At 38.1% G+C, this 17,918-nt stretch overlaps 1 protein-coding gene across 1 annotated transcript in view; it reads right to left on the bottom strand.

Annotated features, from left to right (window-relative positions):
- The window catches only part of COBLL1 (cordon-bleu WH2 repeat protein like 1), a 148,387-nt gene that overhangs the window by 17,194 nt on the left and 113,275 nt on the right, over positions 1-17,918 (bottom strand). Inside the window, exons 8-11 of the mRNA XM_081095325.1 lie at positions 5,523-5,673; positions 4,676-4,750; positions 3,273-3,392; positions 345-579 (exon numbers count right to left, since the gene is read on the bottom strand). Coding sequence (XP_080951451.1) covers positions 345-579; positions 3,273-3,392; positions 4,676-4,750; positions 5,523-5,673 — 581 coding nt within the window. The remainder of the gene's footprint in view (positions 1-344; positions 580-3,272; positions 3,393-4,675; positions 4,751-5,522; positions 5,674-17,918) is intronic.

The raw sequence follows: 17,918 nt of genomic DNA, 5'->3' as shown, positions 1-17,918 counted from the left end.
GATTATCATACTCTAATATGTGGAATTGTTTTATATACAAGTCAGTAAAAATCTTTAAGGAGCATTTCACAAAACTGAAAATTAAATGTTTCATTTAGGTTAAATAGGTAATAGGTAAAATACATACAATACAAATAAACAAAACTTTTATTTTTGAGTCATATAAATTAGCTACATGTTATGGTTTATTTGACACAGAGGTACTAGAACTTCTGAATTTGATTTAATTTACGAACAGTTGCATGTAAGTGATACTTTGCATTTAAAATATCAGATCTATATTCCAGAAGACTAGTATTAATTAAACAAACCACCACCACCTTTCTGGCACATAGACTACTTACTGTCCATCTGTGTTTCTAGTTTCTTGTTTTTCATCTTTGGAGTTTTGTGAGGACTCTCCAGTATCACTGCCAAGGGCTGAGTCAGGATCACTTTTCAGTGTATTTATTATATCAGTAGGTCCAAAAGGAATATCTTGTGACTTCCCAGAAATATTTTCAGCCTCATCTTTAGGCACTTCACTCAGTTCTTCCTTTTCTTCTATCTCCTCAAGACTGTAATCAGAGCTTACTCCAGCTACAAAGAAATGAAGATAGAATCCTAAATATTAATTTGCCTCACTCATGCTATACAATCCTGGCAAAGAAGGAATTTTTAAAACAAAAATTAGCTAGACTCTTAAATTCTGATTCAAAACTAATAGTGGAATACTTTTCTAATGATGAATAATTATGTTAACATATAATCAGATTATCTCAAACATATAATTCTAAATAGTTATTTAGACTTCCTTTTATTAAATATCATAGAAAAGTCTGATTCCTTTTAAAAATTCTAATCCAAAATAGCTTTCACAGTTGGCTGATTAGCTAGTACAAATTTCCTCAAGCTTTAAAAAGTATTAAATCAAGTTTGTTTTTGTATGGGTTAATTGACTTATATGATGGCTATATTTGAGGACTACAATAAAAAAAATGGGTTAAGGGCTGTGAAAGATGAATAATTTTCACAAACGTTACATCACAACTATCATATTTCAGCTCCAAAAGTTATAGAGGAAGAATATTCACGTGGAAACAACAGTGCTCAAATTCTTAGTGAAGATTTAAGATTTAACAACATCCAAAATATAAATGTTAAAATATTATAAAAACATAACCTAAAAGTGTGATTATTGACATTTCTTTTTTACTTACTTAGCTTTATATAGTTCGAATAGTTTTTTAAGTTTTCCAGTCCTTCTCAATTAGATAACAAAATTGAAAAAGAAAATATTTAAAATTATTTAAAACTCACAAAATATAGTACATTAAATGAAACGTAAGTATTAATTTTCAGAAGATGATTTTCTAAGTTTGTAGCATTTTACTTATAAGTTATTAAAGCTTAAAATTTCACTACTTTTAGGATCCTAGTATGTTTTTCCTGGAGATGATTAAAATGGCAAAGTTATCTGACAAATACCTCTTTGTGATAAAATCTACAATACTAAAAGTGTAATATGCTAATTAGACCAGCTGTCCTTCCAAACATCCTTCTGGACGACCTTCTGGACAAAGCTGGGACTGAGAGGGAAGCCTGGGTCCTGGGTGCTGGAGGGAAGCCAGTGCCGGCAGCTGGGGGAAGGAAGGCCTACTCTTGCACGAATTTCATGCATCGGGCCTCTAGCAGAATTATATTACATTAAATCTAGCCTGGTGAGTCGCTGTTTTAAAATTCACTCATAAGAAAGTGCTAACTAGGCCAGACGTTACTGTCGTTGCTGCCAGGGAGAGTTGTTTTCTTTTTCATTTTTAAAAACTGAGGTAAAATTTATATTCAGTAAAATTCATCACTTTTGGAGCCCTGGCTCAATGGATAGAGCATTGGCCTGCAGACTCAAGGGTCCCAGGTTCGATTCAGGTCAAGGGCATGTACCTTGGTTGCGGGCACATCCCCAGTAGGGAGTGTGCAGGAGGCAGCTGATCGATGTTTCTCTCTCATCGATGTTTCTAACTCTCTATCCCTCACCTTTCCTCTCTGTAAAAAAACTAATAAAACATATTTTAAAAAAATTCATCACTTTTGGAATATATGTTGAAATATCCAGTTTTGACAGAGATATATAGTTGTATGACCAGCGGCACAATCAAGGTTTAGAACAATTCCATCAACCTCCAAAATTCCCCTGCCTTGAACCTGGTCTGGTGGCTCAGTTGGTTGGCACATCACCCCATACATCAGAAGGTTGCAGGTTCAATTCCTGGTCAGGCACATACCTAGGTTGTGGGTTCAATCCCTGGTTGGGGCGCATATGGGAGGCAACCAATCAATATTTCTCTCTCACATCAATGTTTCTTTCTCTCTTCTTTCCTCTCTCTCTAAAAACCAATAAAAACATATCCTTGGATGAGGATTAAAAAAACACACACAAAACAATCCATGTTCTTTGTGATCAACCCCACTCCCTAATCCCAATTCCTGGTAATTATTATTCCTATGTCCAGACAGTATGTCAATGAAACCATGCAGTATCTAGCCATTTAATCTGGCTTCCTTCATTTAACATAATACATTTGAGATTCATCCATGTTGTTTCATGAATTAGTTATTAATTCCTATTTACAGATAGATGTTAGTATTCTGATGTATGAACCAACCAGTTATTTTTATTCATTCATCAGTTTAGGGACACTGAATTGTTTCCTGCTTTTGGCAATTATGAATAAAAATTCTATAATAGTTCACAAGGAAGTTTGTGTATACACATAAGTTTTCATTTTTCTTGAGAAAATAGCTAGGAGTGTGATTGCTGGGTCATATAGAAAACAAATGCTTAAATTTTATTTAAAACAAACAAACAAAAACATGCCAAACTATTTTCCAAACTGGCCACACGATTGTACATTCCTATAAGCAGTGTATGATAATATACTAATTTTAAATAACCACTTTGAGGTGATAAGGACTCTTTCTGAATCACTGAAAAATTGAGAAAATATTTATAACATTCAAGTATTACCTAACTATAAAGTTTTGCCACTGGTCACAAAATAATTCCAACATTTTAAAAATAAAAATCCCAATCAAAAGCAATACTACAGAAAATAAGCCATGCCTAGGTAACAAAAGAGAACTTCAAGAAAGAAAAACATGGATTTTTTATAGTTAAGTAATAAAGTTCAAACAGTTTGCCACAGAAGAAGAAAGCCAAATAGAAGAGGAACTGAAATGCTGCAGAACCACTGATTTCATTCATCTTACATCTCAAGAAAGGCCCGGTCACCTACATGTCAGAGATGCTGCGGCTGCCTCGGGCGTTTCAGGGCACTCCACGAGAGAGATGTCGTCTGCCCCTTTGGGCACAGTGCACTGTTCATAACTGGGGAGCCCAGGGCCAAGTGAGGCTTCTGCCAAAGAAGGAAAATCTGTGGAAATGGTACTTAGACAAGAGTTAAGGCAGGCAGAGACCAAGAAGTATTTCGGAAGGAATCAGATTTGTTAGCTCACAATTACCCATGCATTAAACAAGAAGAAGTAAAAGAAAAAAAAAAGGAATTGAAATAGATATTAAGCAAAGTTTGAATAGCAAGTATACCTTTTCTTCTAATACTTCCAAATTTTCTTATTTCACTTATATTGTGTGATATAATGTAATAAATTTTCTTTTTTGAAATAGATGATATCATTAATATCATTTTGGGTAAAAGTTAGGTAAAATCATTACTAGGTATCTAACGGTAATACTTTTAATTAGAGAGGAGAGGAGAATTTTTTTGTGTAAGATGTGTCAAAATTCCAACTCCTAAATATCATCTAAATACAAAAGATTCAGGAACATTTGGGTACTTCTGAGTTCTCTCTGTATTTGTGAATATGAATTGTAAAAACTAGGTAAGGTTATATTAAGCAATTTGCATACCTATCAAATTATCCTACTGGCATAATAATATTCTATTTTTGATTATACATCATTAGCTCATCATAGTCACTTATATTTAACTTTAAATTAAGTCTAAGAATTAAGAAATTTTTATCATACTCATTTTTATAATAGCTACTAATAAGTAGCTTTTATTAAAAAATATTAGGAAACAGAATCAGCTTGAATTATTTTATTTTTACCTGAATTTAATTTATTGGGAATCTAAAATGAAAACATATAATAAAAATATTTCATAATAACAAGTTTTTACCATTAGATTTGAACACTTTGCATGTTAAATTCATACTTAGGACAGTTGCATGAAGAATGGTGTTTTATCAACAATAAAGAGTAAAAAAAATTTTTTTAAAAGAATGAACTATGTTTTAACTGAAAATAGATGACCAATTGAATTACAAAAAGAATGGTGCTTTACATCTTCATGTAAGTTTTCTTCTGAACACACCAAGATATGTCATTATTCTTGGAAAGGAGATTAATAACTTATAACCTGACATTACATAGGAAAAATCAGGAGACCATGTAGGGAACTGACTCAAGGAACCAGACCTAAAATTTTGAATGTGCTTATTTCATGCCCTAACCCCAGGGAAAAATATTTTCATTTCATAATATAAAATCTGGGAAATGGAGTCAAAGCATCTGTATCCCTTTCATATAGAGAACATTATACCCGATTCATTCCTCAATTGTCATAAAAGATCCTTCACCTTAATTCCATGATATGGAGTAAAGGTGAATACACACCTGGGCTGGGAAGCCCCTCAGGAGAGCTTGCCTCTGAAACACTGTCCGTAGGAACTGCAGGCACTGACCGCAGGGCTAGAACACAGAAGCAGCACAAATTGGAAACAAGTGACACTTACAAAAGAAACAATTCCTTAGTAGCTTACTTTTATATAATTCCGAAAGAGACAGCCATTTTACTAAGCTACTTAGATTTCCATTCCTACATGTAGTCAATCCTGAATGGCTGCATCTTTCTGAACAGATTTATAAATCGTCACATACTCATTAGGATCATGAAGCTGCACAATCCTTTCATTTCATTTTGTCATGTTGCGGATTTTTAAAAGGTAGTTAAGTGAGAATAATTAGGGGCTAAGTGTTATTATTAAACTTAACTAAAAGCCTAAGTTTAACTATTATTGTTAATAAAAAGACATGATTTATCTATACTAATAAAAGGGTAATGTGCTAATTAGACCAGGAGACCTTCCGGACGTCCTTCTGGACAAAGCCATGGTGGTGGGGCCAAGGCAGAGGTGGTTAGGGGCGATCAGGCCAGGAGGGGAGGGCAGTTGGGGGTGATCAGGCTGGCAGGGGGGGCAGTGGGGGTGAGAAGGCTAGTGGGGGGGGGAGTTGGGGGTGAGCAGGCTGGCAGGCAGAGTGGTTAGGGGCAATCAGGCAGGCAGGCAGGTCAGCAGTTAGGAGCTAGCAGTCCCGGATTTCGAGGGTGCAGGCCAGGCTGAGGGACACCCCTCCCCCCATGCATGAATTTCATGCACCGGGCCACTAGTAACATATCATTTCTACTGTCTATATTAAACAGAACACAATACTAATGTAATGTGAATGGGAAAAGTAACATTACCAGTCATGTGGCTTTCATCACTTTGATGCAGGGGTATTTGGGAGGGTGGGGAAGGTGCCTTTCGCTTTGTCCTTTTCAAAGATGAGTTCCCAATGGATGTGCTACTGAGCTTCAGAGAGCCTGTCCTCACTAGGTCTGCTCCACAGGAACTCTATGGGAAACACAATGACCAAGCACAAGTTCTATTTGGAAGTTAATAGCAAACTTTTGGAAGACACTAACTTGACCTCAAACACATCATATGACAATATGGAACATAAAAGTCACTCATTCAAAAAACGTAAATGGAGTGTCCACCATGTGCCAGGAGCTGGGCTATGAGATGGATATGTAAAGGAAAATAAAATATGGGCCTTCTCAAGAAACTTAGGCCAGGACGGGAGACTGACGTGCAAACAAAGCATCACAGTGTAGGAGTCCTGAATGATACAGTTAAAAACTAACTTTCAAAGAAGAATCTGGAGAAAATGTTGGACATAAAATAAAAGCTAAAAAAGGGAAGAATATTTGTACATTAAGGGAGCTTGCTTGATTAATATTTCTCTTTTTAGCATGAATGTATCAATGACAAACATTTCAAAAATCTGTATGTCTAGCCTATGCAAGGTCATTTGAGGTTACAACTGTATGCACAGCTAATGCTCACGCTCATGTGATTGTCAGCAGACCCTACGACAATCCTGCCTCATCAGGCGGGCCAGAGCCATGTCCCCTTGCTTTCTCTTTCTACTTAACAGAGTTATTCATATTTTTGTGTCCAATTTCTCACCTCCCACTTGAACCTTTCCAATAAGATTACCCCAACCTTTGATCCATTAAAACTGTTTCTATCAAAGTCCTTAATGACCTTCACTACAACTAAATCAGTGGTTACTTCCTAGAACTAATTTGTTTGACCTGTTAGCAGCATTAAACAGAGTTGACCACTCTCTTAGAATCCTTTCTCTTATACTTCCTGTTTACCACATTTCTCACAGATCTGAACTCTGTTTTCTTGGTTGGTTGCTTTTCATCTCAATTCTTGGACACGCATATTCTCTTCAGTATCTGTGCTCACTCTCTTGGTAATCTTCTCTGTTATATATATATATTCCAATTTTAGGCCTCCATCCTGGGCCTCTATCTCATCATCACTTAATATCTAAGACCATTTCAAACTTGGCAGGTCTGGAAATGAGATTCTGATAACCCCTCCTCTACCCACTTCTATCAAAACTAACCCTGCTCTCATAGTTTTCTCTGTTTCAATAAAGAGCAGGTCGTTCTTCCATTTGTTCAGGCCAGTGACTTTGGAGTCACCCTCATCTCCTCTCTCTCACACTTCACATTCATAACATCCTATTGCCTCACCCAGCTCCATGGCTACACATAGCCCAAATTATCATCAACAACCTGCTAATTGGACTCTGCTGCCACATTGCTTTCTTACAGTACTTTCTCAACATAGCAGCAAAAGGATCCTGTTAAAACACAAGCCAGATTAGGTCACTTTGTTCAAAACCTGCTAATAGTTTCCCAATTGACAAAAAATAGCCAAAGTCCTTGTAATGACTTCTAAGGCAATTGGCCGCGCAGCCCCTAGCTCCCTCTAACCACCTCCTTCTACTATGTAGTCTCACTCCAGGCCAGACACACTAGCCTTCCTGCAGCTCCTCGGATGTGCCAGAGTGCTCCTGCCTCCGGATGGTTGCATTTGCTGCTCTCTGTGCCTAGAATACTCTTCTAATAACGTAATGCCTTACTCCCTCATTTTCTTCAGGTCATTTCTCAAATGCCACCTTTTCAATGAGTTCCTCATTGACCCCCCTTCACTTCCTGTCCTTCTTCCCTGATTGATCTTTATGAATAGCATTTAATAGTTTTCTAACATTCCATGTACTTGGCTTATTTACCTTGTTTATCATTTGCTTCTGCTATGGTTGACCATAAGGGCCAAGATGTTTTTCCTTCCTATTTTGCTCACTGCTTTATCTCCAGAACATTGTCTGGCTCATAGAAGTTTCTCAATAAATATTTGTTGAATGAATGTCATCATGAATGAAATACTGCCCTCTTCATTTGTAAATAAAAGGACTTGATATACTTGGACTTGGAGAATACCTAAAGCGTGGGTCTTTTCGATATTTATGAGACAATGCAAGTACTAATATACCTAAGAGGAGAAAACTTGTTCATAGGAATTTTTTTTTCAGTCGTTATCCCTTGCTTCACACCGAGAAAAATGTAGCAAATTTTTGTATGTTGTAATACTGTAATATTTCTGCCAGAGAAGAAAAGGAAGCCTGACCCCAAAGAGAAAAATGTGAGTTAGTTGTCATCATTGCCAACTGTGTTAGGTCATCTCACAGGAGAAGAAGCAGAGTTAGGTCCAGCAGCAGGCACTTGATAGAACACAACTCTTAGGAAGGTTAGCTCCTCTTAACAAAAGAGGTAGAACAGGGTGGCTCTGGGCTGACCTAGAGTCTAACCATTAAAATCCTTCCATACCAAGTGATAAACAGCTGGAGCCACCACTCTCCTCTCCCCTCATTACTCTGGTCCCTGCTCCAGAACTCTCCATAATAAAACAAGAAAAGACTTGAAGCCTCCCACCAGATTTTGATTCAGTCACTAAAGCTAACTCTGATTAAACCTGAGGTTCACCTCCATTTCCTGTGGGCATGGAGTAGAGCCTCAAATACTACCTGGGCTTTTAAAACAATTAGGAGAACGACCCTTGGCAATATACTAGCTGAGAAAAAAGTGTAATGATGGGTGGGCAGTATTTAAATATCATCTTAAGTAGAATATTACATTTAAATAAAAACAATATTCTTACTGATATGTCTCTGTGTTCCACAACATTCACCTGCTATTTATAAAAGTAACAAATTTAGCAATCATTTGAGAAAAGGACAAAAATACTCCAAAAACAATGTGCACGTCACTTTTTAAAATATGTGATCTAAACATCAAAGGCAGTAGATGTCATTTTCTTTCTTGATGCATTTACTAATGTAAAACCCCATTAAGTCGTGCCATTCCTATCACAGAAGCTTATCAGAAAGAACGGAGTCGGTGAGCCATAAATAATTGCTGAACACATGCAGCAATGGCAGAATTGGATTTGCTTCCCAGCTCTATGCTGAAAACTTGTTTTCCATGTTTTGACTGATTACTTTCATGAGTTCTATGCTGAAAACTGGTTTTCGCCTTTAGGTCAGATTCCCAATTACTGTCATTTATTGGTCTTTTCTATTACCCGATAAAAGCAGTCACAACATGAATTTCTCAGACAATTGTATCTGTTTGGGAATTAGAGTGCTTAAATTTGGGTTATAATATAATAAAGCAGACAGCATAGGGGAAAAAAAAAACACTTACTGGATGTACCGGTTAATAATGCGGATTTTTTTCAATAGATGGAGTTGCACATATGTTGATATATATGCGATTTGATATGTATGCTGTTTTGTTGTATTGAAAACAAGCTTCAAAACTTCATATGTCAAATTTCCTGAAGGTGTTAACATCATAGATATTTTTACAGTTAAAAATGTCGAATTTCATGCCAAAAAAAGAGAGCAATACTTTATTTTAAAGAAAAGTGCTGCTGAAAGTTATCGTATACTTCAGGAAGCTTATGGTGAAGATGCTCCATCTCAAGATACTTGTAAACACTGGTTTAAAAACTTTAAAGGTGATGATTTCGATGTGAAAGACAAAGAACATCCAGGTCAGCTAAAAAAGTTTGAAGCCAACAATTACAAGCATTATTGGATGAAGATGCGTGTCAAACTCAAAAACAACTTGCAGAATGATTAAATGTTGCTCAGCAAACAATTTCGGGTCATTTACAAGCAATGGGAAAGTTTTTAAAGGAAGGAAAATGGGTGCCACATCAAATGAATGAAAGACAAATGGAAAAACAAAAAGTCATCAGTAAAAAAAAAGTTGAAAGCAGTCTTTCCTGCTTCAACAGCAGGAAAGAAAGTCTTTTTTGCATCGAATTGTGACTGGTGATGAAAAGTGGATTTATATTGAGAATCCCAAATGCACAAAATCATGGGTTGATCCAGGTCAACCATCAACATTGACTGCAATGCCAAATCCCTTCAGAAAGAAGACAATGCTCTGCATTTGGTGGGATCAGGAAGGTGTGTATTATGAGTTTCTAAAACCAGGTGAAACCATTAATACTGATCGTTACCAACAACAAATAATCAATTTGAACCATGCTTTGATCCTGAAATGACCAGAATGGGCCAGAAGACATGGCAAAGTAATTTTGCTCCATGATGACACACCATCACACACTTCAAAACCAGTTAAAGACACGTAAAAAGATCTTGCCTGGGAAGTATTAACCCACCCACTGTATTCACCAGACCTTGCTCCTTCAGATTACCACTTGTTCTGATTGATGGCACATGTACTTTCTGAGCAGCACTTCAAAACGTACTAAGAAGTGGAAAATTGGGTCTCTGAATGGTCTGCTTCAAAACAAGAAAAGTTCTGTTGGGACGGTATCCACAAATTACCTGAAAGATGGGGGAAATGTGTAGCTAGCGATGGACATTATTTTGAATAAAGCACTTTTGATGTTTCTCTTGAAATTACGGTGTTTTCTTTCGATTACAAAATCTGCATTATTAATCGGTTAATAGTTAAACCGCACTATTAACCAGTTAACAGTTAATCTGCATTATCAATTGGTTAATAATTAATCCACACTATCAACCAGTTAACAATTAATTTGCATTATTAATTGGCTAATAATTAATCCACACTATTAACTGGTTAATAATTAATCTGTACTTTTAATCAGTTAACAGTTAATCTGCATTATTAACAGGCTAATAGTTAATCCTCACTATTAACTGGTTAACAGCTAATCTGCATTATTAATCGGTTAATAATTAATCCATGCTATTAACTGGTTAATACTTAATCCATATTATTAACCGTAATAATGCAGATTTTGTAATCCAAAGAAAACACGATAATTTCAAGAAAAACATCAAAAGTGCTTTATTCAAGTAATGTCCATCGCTAGCTACACATTCCCCCTTCTTTCAGGTAATTTGTGGTACTGTCCCAATAGAATTGTTCTTGTTTTGAGGCAGACCATTCAGAGACCCAATTTTCCACTACTTCATACGTTTTGGAGTGCTGCTCAGAAAGTGCATGTGCCATCAATCGGAACAAGTGGTAATCTGAAGGAGCAATACAACAAAATAGCATACATATCAAATCGCATATATATAAACATATGTGTAACTCCATCTATTGAAAAAAATTCGCATTATTAACCGGTATACCTAGTATATACAAAGACTCACAAATTTATCTAAATCTATCCACAACTCAAAGACAGAAAATAATAGACTCATATTTCATTTATCACCCTAGAGCAGTGATGGTGAACCTTTTGAGCTCGGCGTGTCAGCATTTTGAAAAACCCTAACTTAACTCTGTTGCCGTGTCACATATAGAATTTTTTTGATATTTGCAACCATAGTAAAACAAAGATTCATATTTTTGATATTTATTTTATATATTTAAATGCCGCTTAACAAAGAAAAATCAACCCAAAAAATGAGTTCGTGTGTCACCTCTGACACATGTGTCATAGGTTCGCCATCACTGCACTAGAGGTTTTAAAATAAGCTAACTTAGGTGCCTCGTTGCGCAGTAGGTAGCGCGTCAGTCTCATAAAATAAGCTAACTTTTTGTGCATGACATTTATATTTCTATGGATAAAGAATTTAAAATTTGTCAAAAAACAACAAAACATTTCTGTTTCACAAATGCTAAAAAACTTCAATAGCATTTGTGAAGACATTTGACAAAATAATGCATTTTAGAAGGATAAAGCCCTAAATGTATTGGTGGAGCACATGTTCTATAACTTGATTCTGTGAGATTTAGACCCTTATCCCTGGAGGAATCCCTGGGCCTTGAAAAAGGGATGTTCTATATCTACATCGACGACAGACATCCCTTTCCTAGGTAAAAGCTTGCAGAAAAAGAAAGGGAATCTAAGTGAGAAGATCTAAAAGTTTCTGAATGTATTGTAGCCAAGAAAAATGTGTGTGTACTGAGGGGTATGAGTAGAATACACTTACCTAGCTTACAATATTGGGGAGGCTCCTACCCCAAGAATAACTACTGTCAGAAAGCAGGCTAAACTACCACAGTTATTTCAATAAATCCATCATGAGTTCTCATAGGAAATGTAGAAGAAGAAAGAGAAAAGGCAAGGAAGGCCACCGAAGCCACCCAGCAGCAATTTTAAACCCTATTTGTTCCTCTGTACTCCAGGAGTATGTTCCTCATAGCCCTCCAACAGTTCTCTTCTTGACTCAGTCAGGGTTGACTGGCCCAGTAATTTTGAGTGTGTTTGTCTAGCTGGAGCGAGGCTTCCAGGGGGTTTGCAAGTTGGAAGGCAGCCCAGTGTAATGATTACCAAACAAATGAGCTTTAGAGACATTGCCAGGGCTTGAACCAGGGAGCAAGGCATTCATTGCCGCTGCAACCTTCAGCCTCTTCACCAATAATGTGGAAAAAGTAGGAATACCTACTTCAAGGGTGGCTTCAAAGCTTCAGTGAACGAGTGCATAAAAATTTAGCACAGTGCCTAGCATACAGTTCACAATCTGTAAATATTCGCTAATATTATTGTACATAATTCATCTATCTTAAAGTATATGAAAGTGATCTGTAAATAAAATAAGCAAAGTATAAAGAATATGGGTAAAGGAGATATTTATTCTAAAATTGTACTTTTGCTTTAGTGACAATGATGGTGGGAATCCTATTATTAATCTCAGTTACAATAACCCTTAAAACCCCACAGCCTCCAACATTCAGGACCTTGTGACCAGGTCACTGCATAAGCATTCTGTGCCATTCAAGTGTAAAAACTCCACTGTTAAGTCACCTCAGGCAGCCTCATCAGACCTTAAAGAAATTTAGCTCAGCCAGAGTGGCTCTGTGGTTGAGTGTCGACCTATGAACCAGGTCACAGTTCAATTCCCAGTCAGGGCACATGCCCAGGTTTCAGGCTCCATCCCCAATAGAGGGCATGCAGAAGGGAGCCAATCAATGATTCTTTCTCATCATTGATGTTTCTCTCTCTCCCTCTCTGAAGTAAATATACACACACACACACACACACATATATATACACACACATACACACACACACACACACACACACATATATATATATATAAAGAAATTGAATGCCAGTTGGTTAAATTTTAGTGATGGGTATATGGCTGTATATTGTGGTATACAAATTTGAAATATTTCATAAATTTAATGTGAAAAACTAAAATGAAAGAATTGCTTAGAACTGTCTTTAGCTTTTCTCACTAAGATACATTTCTTTTGTCAGATTATGATTGAAATTTTGAAAAAGGAGTTGAGATTAAATTATTTTTAAGTCCAAAGAATTTACAAACCAAGAAAACAGAGAGGTGTCTGCTTACTAGGGGAAAAATACTTTGGTTAATAATTCAAGATATTCAATTATTTACTTTAGTTAGAGTCACTAAATCTGCTTGCCACTAGGGAATACTGCACCTCTAACAAGAATGCTTATCACTGAATTTTATGGCCTGTGAAAAGGAAATATTGCATAGAGAAAAAGAATACACCAGCGAAAGTGGCAAGGTCAAGTTGAAAAGCATGCCAGATAGTTAATCCTTGAGAATTCACACCCAGATCAGAATTCACTAGTTCAAAATGGAACGAAGTTTAGCTGAATAAAATATAATTGAATGGCATTCAGCAGATTTACTGAGAAACAGCTCTGTACTAGTTATTGGATCACTTATTAATTATAGGTGAATTATAAGATGTGGGCCATTTAAATAAATATATTCTGGATAGAAGAGTTAAATGAAAGAATATAAATAGAAAAATAAGAAAAAATTGAATTAAAGGATGGAAATACAGAGGCTCAACTTCAATATTGAATATTTCTATTAGAAGCTTTTGGGTTTTTATTTCATTTATAATATGATTTCCACATGTGGAAAGGGGTGTGGTTGAAGGAAAGAACCTAAGCAATCCCTTAAAATTGTCTTAAAATTCATATAGATCTTTTTCTTCTTATGGAACATATTCATGTTATCTTTCTCCAACTTGGACATTCTCAATGGTATAAAACATTTTTAAATATTTTATAGTTGACATTAGCTATATATAATTGACTATGAATTATATACCAACTAGAGGCCATTGCACAAAAATTTGTGCAGTTGCGGGGGGAGAGGGGGTCCCTCAGCCCGGCCTGTGCCCTCTCGCAGTCTGGGACCCCTTGGGAGATAACGACCTGCTGGCTTAGGCCTGCTCCCGGGTGGCAGAGGGCAGGCCCAATCCCTAGGTGCAGCCCCTGGTCGGGCTCAGAGCAGGGCCGATTGGGGAGTTGGGGCGCTGCCCCCTGTCACGCACAGAGCAGGGTTGATCAGGGGGTTGGGGAGCTCCCTCCTGTCACGCACAGAGCAGGGCTGATCAGGGGGTTGAGGAGCTCCCTCCTGTCACTCACAGAGTAGGGCTGATAGGGGAGTTGGGGCACCGCCCCCTGTCACACACAGAGCAGGGTGGATCAGGGGGTTGGGGCGCCGCCACTGCCACACTCAGGGCAGGGCCGATGGGGAGGTTATGGCTCTACCCCGTCACACACAGAGCAGGGCCCGTGGGGGGTGGGGGGGGGGGGATTGGGGCACCGCCCCTTGTCACACACAGAGCAGGGCCGATCAGGGGGGTTTGGTCGCTGCCCCCTGTCACGCTGATCCCGGTGCTGGGAGGCCTCGCGGCTCCACTGATCCCGGTGCTGGGAGGCATATTACCCTTTTACTATATAGGATAGAAGCCTGGTGCATGGGTGGGTGCTGGCTGGTTTGCCCTGAAGGGTGTCCTGGATCAGGGTGGAGGTCCCCACTGGGGTGCCTGGCCAGTCTGGGTGAGGGGATGATGGCTGTTTGCAGCTGGTCACACACCCTTCAGTGTGGGGGTCCCCACTGGGGTGCCTGGCCCGCCTGGGTGAGGGGCTGAGGGCCGTTTTCAGGCTGACGGGTGACTGAAGCTCCCAACCTGTCCTTTTTTCCTTTTTTTTTCATTCTGGGCTAGCTTTAGCTCTGAGGCTTGGCTCCAGCTATGAGACTTCCACTGCTGAAAGCAGGTTTCTGGCCTTTGTTTACCCTTCTGTATTTGAAACAATGTTGCGGTCCTGCTGGCTGAAGCCTGGGGTTTTGTTTAGCTTCTATTTTTGTAACATAGTTGCATAGAGTGCAGCTCAGAGGCTGGCAATGCAGGTGGGGAACATTGGTTTCCTCCATCACTAAAGCAAGCAAGCCTCATGTTAGTTTCCAGCTGCCTGGCTGCAGGCCACCATCTTGGCTGTCAGTTAATTTGCATATTTCGCTGATTAGCCAATGGGAAGGGTAGCGGTCGTACGCCAATTACCATGTTTCTGTTTTATTAGATAGGATGACTGAACTTTTATATAATGGAAAGTCAAGCTGTAACTCTCTTAACTCTTGATGGAAGAATTCTAACATAATTTTACGGCTTAGATAACAAATCAATTATCTTATACTTCAAAGCAGTTATTATCTATACTAATGAAAGGGTAATATGCTAATTAGGGTGGATGTCCTCTGGATGTCCTTCCAGACATCCTTCCGGACAAAGCCTCAGCGGCTGCCTGAGGCTCAGGCAAGCTGCGGATGGCAGCTGCCACTGCCAGGGCTGGGCCAAGCAAGGCTCAGGCAGCCGCTGCACCCAGCAGTGGCTGCAGCAGAGGCCTGATGGGGGCATCGCCTTCCCCTGATGAGCCGGTCGCCTCCCACAGAGGGAGGCCAGACTGCGGCTTAGGCCCATTCTCCATGGGGAGCAGGCCTAAACCGTCAGTAGGATATCCCTTGAGAGCTCCCAGACTCTGAGAGGGGGCAGGCCAGTCTGAAGGACCCCCCCAGTGTTCAAATTTTCATGTAGTGGGCCTCTCATAACATAATACATATATAATAGAAGTATGAGGTATTATTTTAAATGAGTAAAATAGGTACAGCTGTGAAAGCAAGATTTTTGTCATAAAAAATCATTTTTATTATTAATTTGATCATAAAACCAGCATGATATCATATGAGATACAAACAATACATACACTGGGGAGGAAAACAATCACTGTAAATCTGAATAAATCTAGATTGCCTCATAGGAATTTGTGTATCCCACCTTCTATGTATCTTTTACACCTGTTTATACACACACATACATGCATGCATATTTTGGCTTGTATTGGATGAAAGCATATGTGCCACTTCCTTTCTTTGTTTATGATTATTTCTTAAAGAAAATGCTGTATTTTTGTTGGGGCCAGGACAATTTATTTTGCTGCCCTGAATCTTCTTATTCTATATACCCTTTTCCTTTTCCTTTTCCTTCCTTTTTTTAGTAGTACTTCCTTCTAGCTCCCCCCAAAACTAGAATTTATGTCTTCTATTTTCTTATTCTCTATAATAATATGTTTTAAGATTTTTTCATGTATAGCACTGAAAGTCTTAGGCTATATAAGTCAACTTAGATTAGGAAAAAGTCATATCATATGAAAGTGAGGGGGTTTAGAAATAGGAGTGACATTTCAGGTACCATGTGACTATAATTACAGAAAAGAGAAATGGGCCTGGAGCTCTTAAATCCACACTATGTAAGCATTCACCGATTATGCCATTTTTAAGGATGTTCCTATCAATCTGCCAAAATACATGCTATGAAAGGCAACAATGATTTTATAGATGGATTCATTTATGGACAGAGACAATAGAATAGTAAAGGCCTGGGAGGGGAGGGTATGGGTGGAGGGGATCAATGGGAAAGAACAAACAAACAAACAAATGGTAAATCAGTAATACTTTCAACAATAAAGATAAATTTTAAAAAAGAAAAGATTGTCAATGTTTCATGTTGCTACTGTACTACAGGGTTTTAAAATCCTCAGATGAGTAATACCAGGACTATCTGATTAACACTGGTCAAGCCAAAGGTTTATGCAACAAAGTACATTCATTTCTTAAAGATTAATTTTAAAAAGACAACAAAGAATAAAATAATTTTATAATATTAGAGTTAAAAGAGACTTTTGGAAATTTAGTTACAAAGCCCTAGTTGGGAGAAACCCAAGCCATAAAGAAGTTCATTGGCTTATTCCAGGTAGAAGACAAAGACGACAATGAGAAAAATAACAATGTCAAACAAAAATGTAATAGTCCTATTAGGAGAATCTAAGACTATCTCTGGAGCCAGGCTAGGGCTTCTTCTGCCACAATAAACTTCCTTTCCAGCCTTCTCCATTCATACCAGAAAAGAAAAAAAAGCACCCCCAAATTTTACAACCCGTGTTATATACACTTGCAAGGTTTTTACATTTATTTTCCTGAAGCAATCTGTGCTTTCATTTACCAACCCCACAATTCTTTAAGATAACATATAACCAAGTCACATTAGTGGTAATCCCTTATGTATACCATTTTTTAGATGCCCAAAGATCGTGAATAAAAAAAGACAAAGTAGCCCTAACTGGTTTGGCTCAGTGGATAGAACGTCGGCCTGCAGACTCAAGGGTCCCAGGTTCGATTCCGGTCAAGGGCATGTACCTTGGTTGCGGGCACATCCCCAGTGGGGAGTGTGCATGAGGCAGCTGATCGATGTTTCTCACTCATCAATGTTTCTAACTCTCTATTCCTCTCCCTTCCTCTCTGTAAAAAATCAATAAAATATATTAAAAAAAAAAAAAAAGACAAAGTAAACCAGAGCTCAGGATCAAGTTAAAAGGACAGAGGGTGGTGGTAACCATGGTTCTTTGAGGTCATTGTGATCAAGACAAAGAGGTTTCTAGGGCAGGGTAGGAAAATGCTAAACATTTACAGATGAACTGAGTTTAAGCCCTCTACCAAGTAAAGTAGTGATCATGGGAACAAACTGGGACCAACTCCATTCATCCCAGAAAGGGAGTCAAAGCTGCAGGCCAGGCATTATCCTAATGACCCCACCATTTTTATCATTGTGGCTCCAAAATCAGGCCTGCTTCTCTCTGCTTTGTCCTCTGTTAATATATGCTGGTTACCAGCAAAAGGCATGTCTCCCCCCATGAGATCCCAATGTCACAGGGTAGAAAGACTAAATAAACTCCATACCATGAGATCTTGTAAAGAAAGACTCCTACCACTGATTATTTTCAGTGATGTCGTATTAACTCAGTATGCACCTCAGAGAGGCACAGTCTTGGAATACTAGCATAAAGAAGAAAAATCCACACTCTTTTCAAAATTATCCTATTATGTTTTTTTTTTTTAATTATCTTAAGTTTTACATATGTCTCCTTTCCCCCCAAATGACCTCCTCTCC

The sequence above is a fragment of the Myotis nattereri genome (assembly GCF_964212035.1).
Source record: "Myotis nattereri genome assembly, chromosome: 7".
NCBI classification, from domain to species: Eukaryota; Metazoa; Chordata; class Mammalia; order Chiroptera; family Vespertilionidae; genus Myotis; species Myotis nattereri.
The sequence above is the reverse complement of the archived record's forward strand: the minus strand, read 5'-3'. Positions and strand labels throughout refer to the sequence as shown.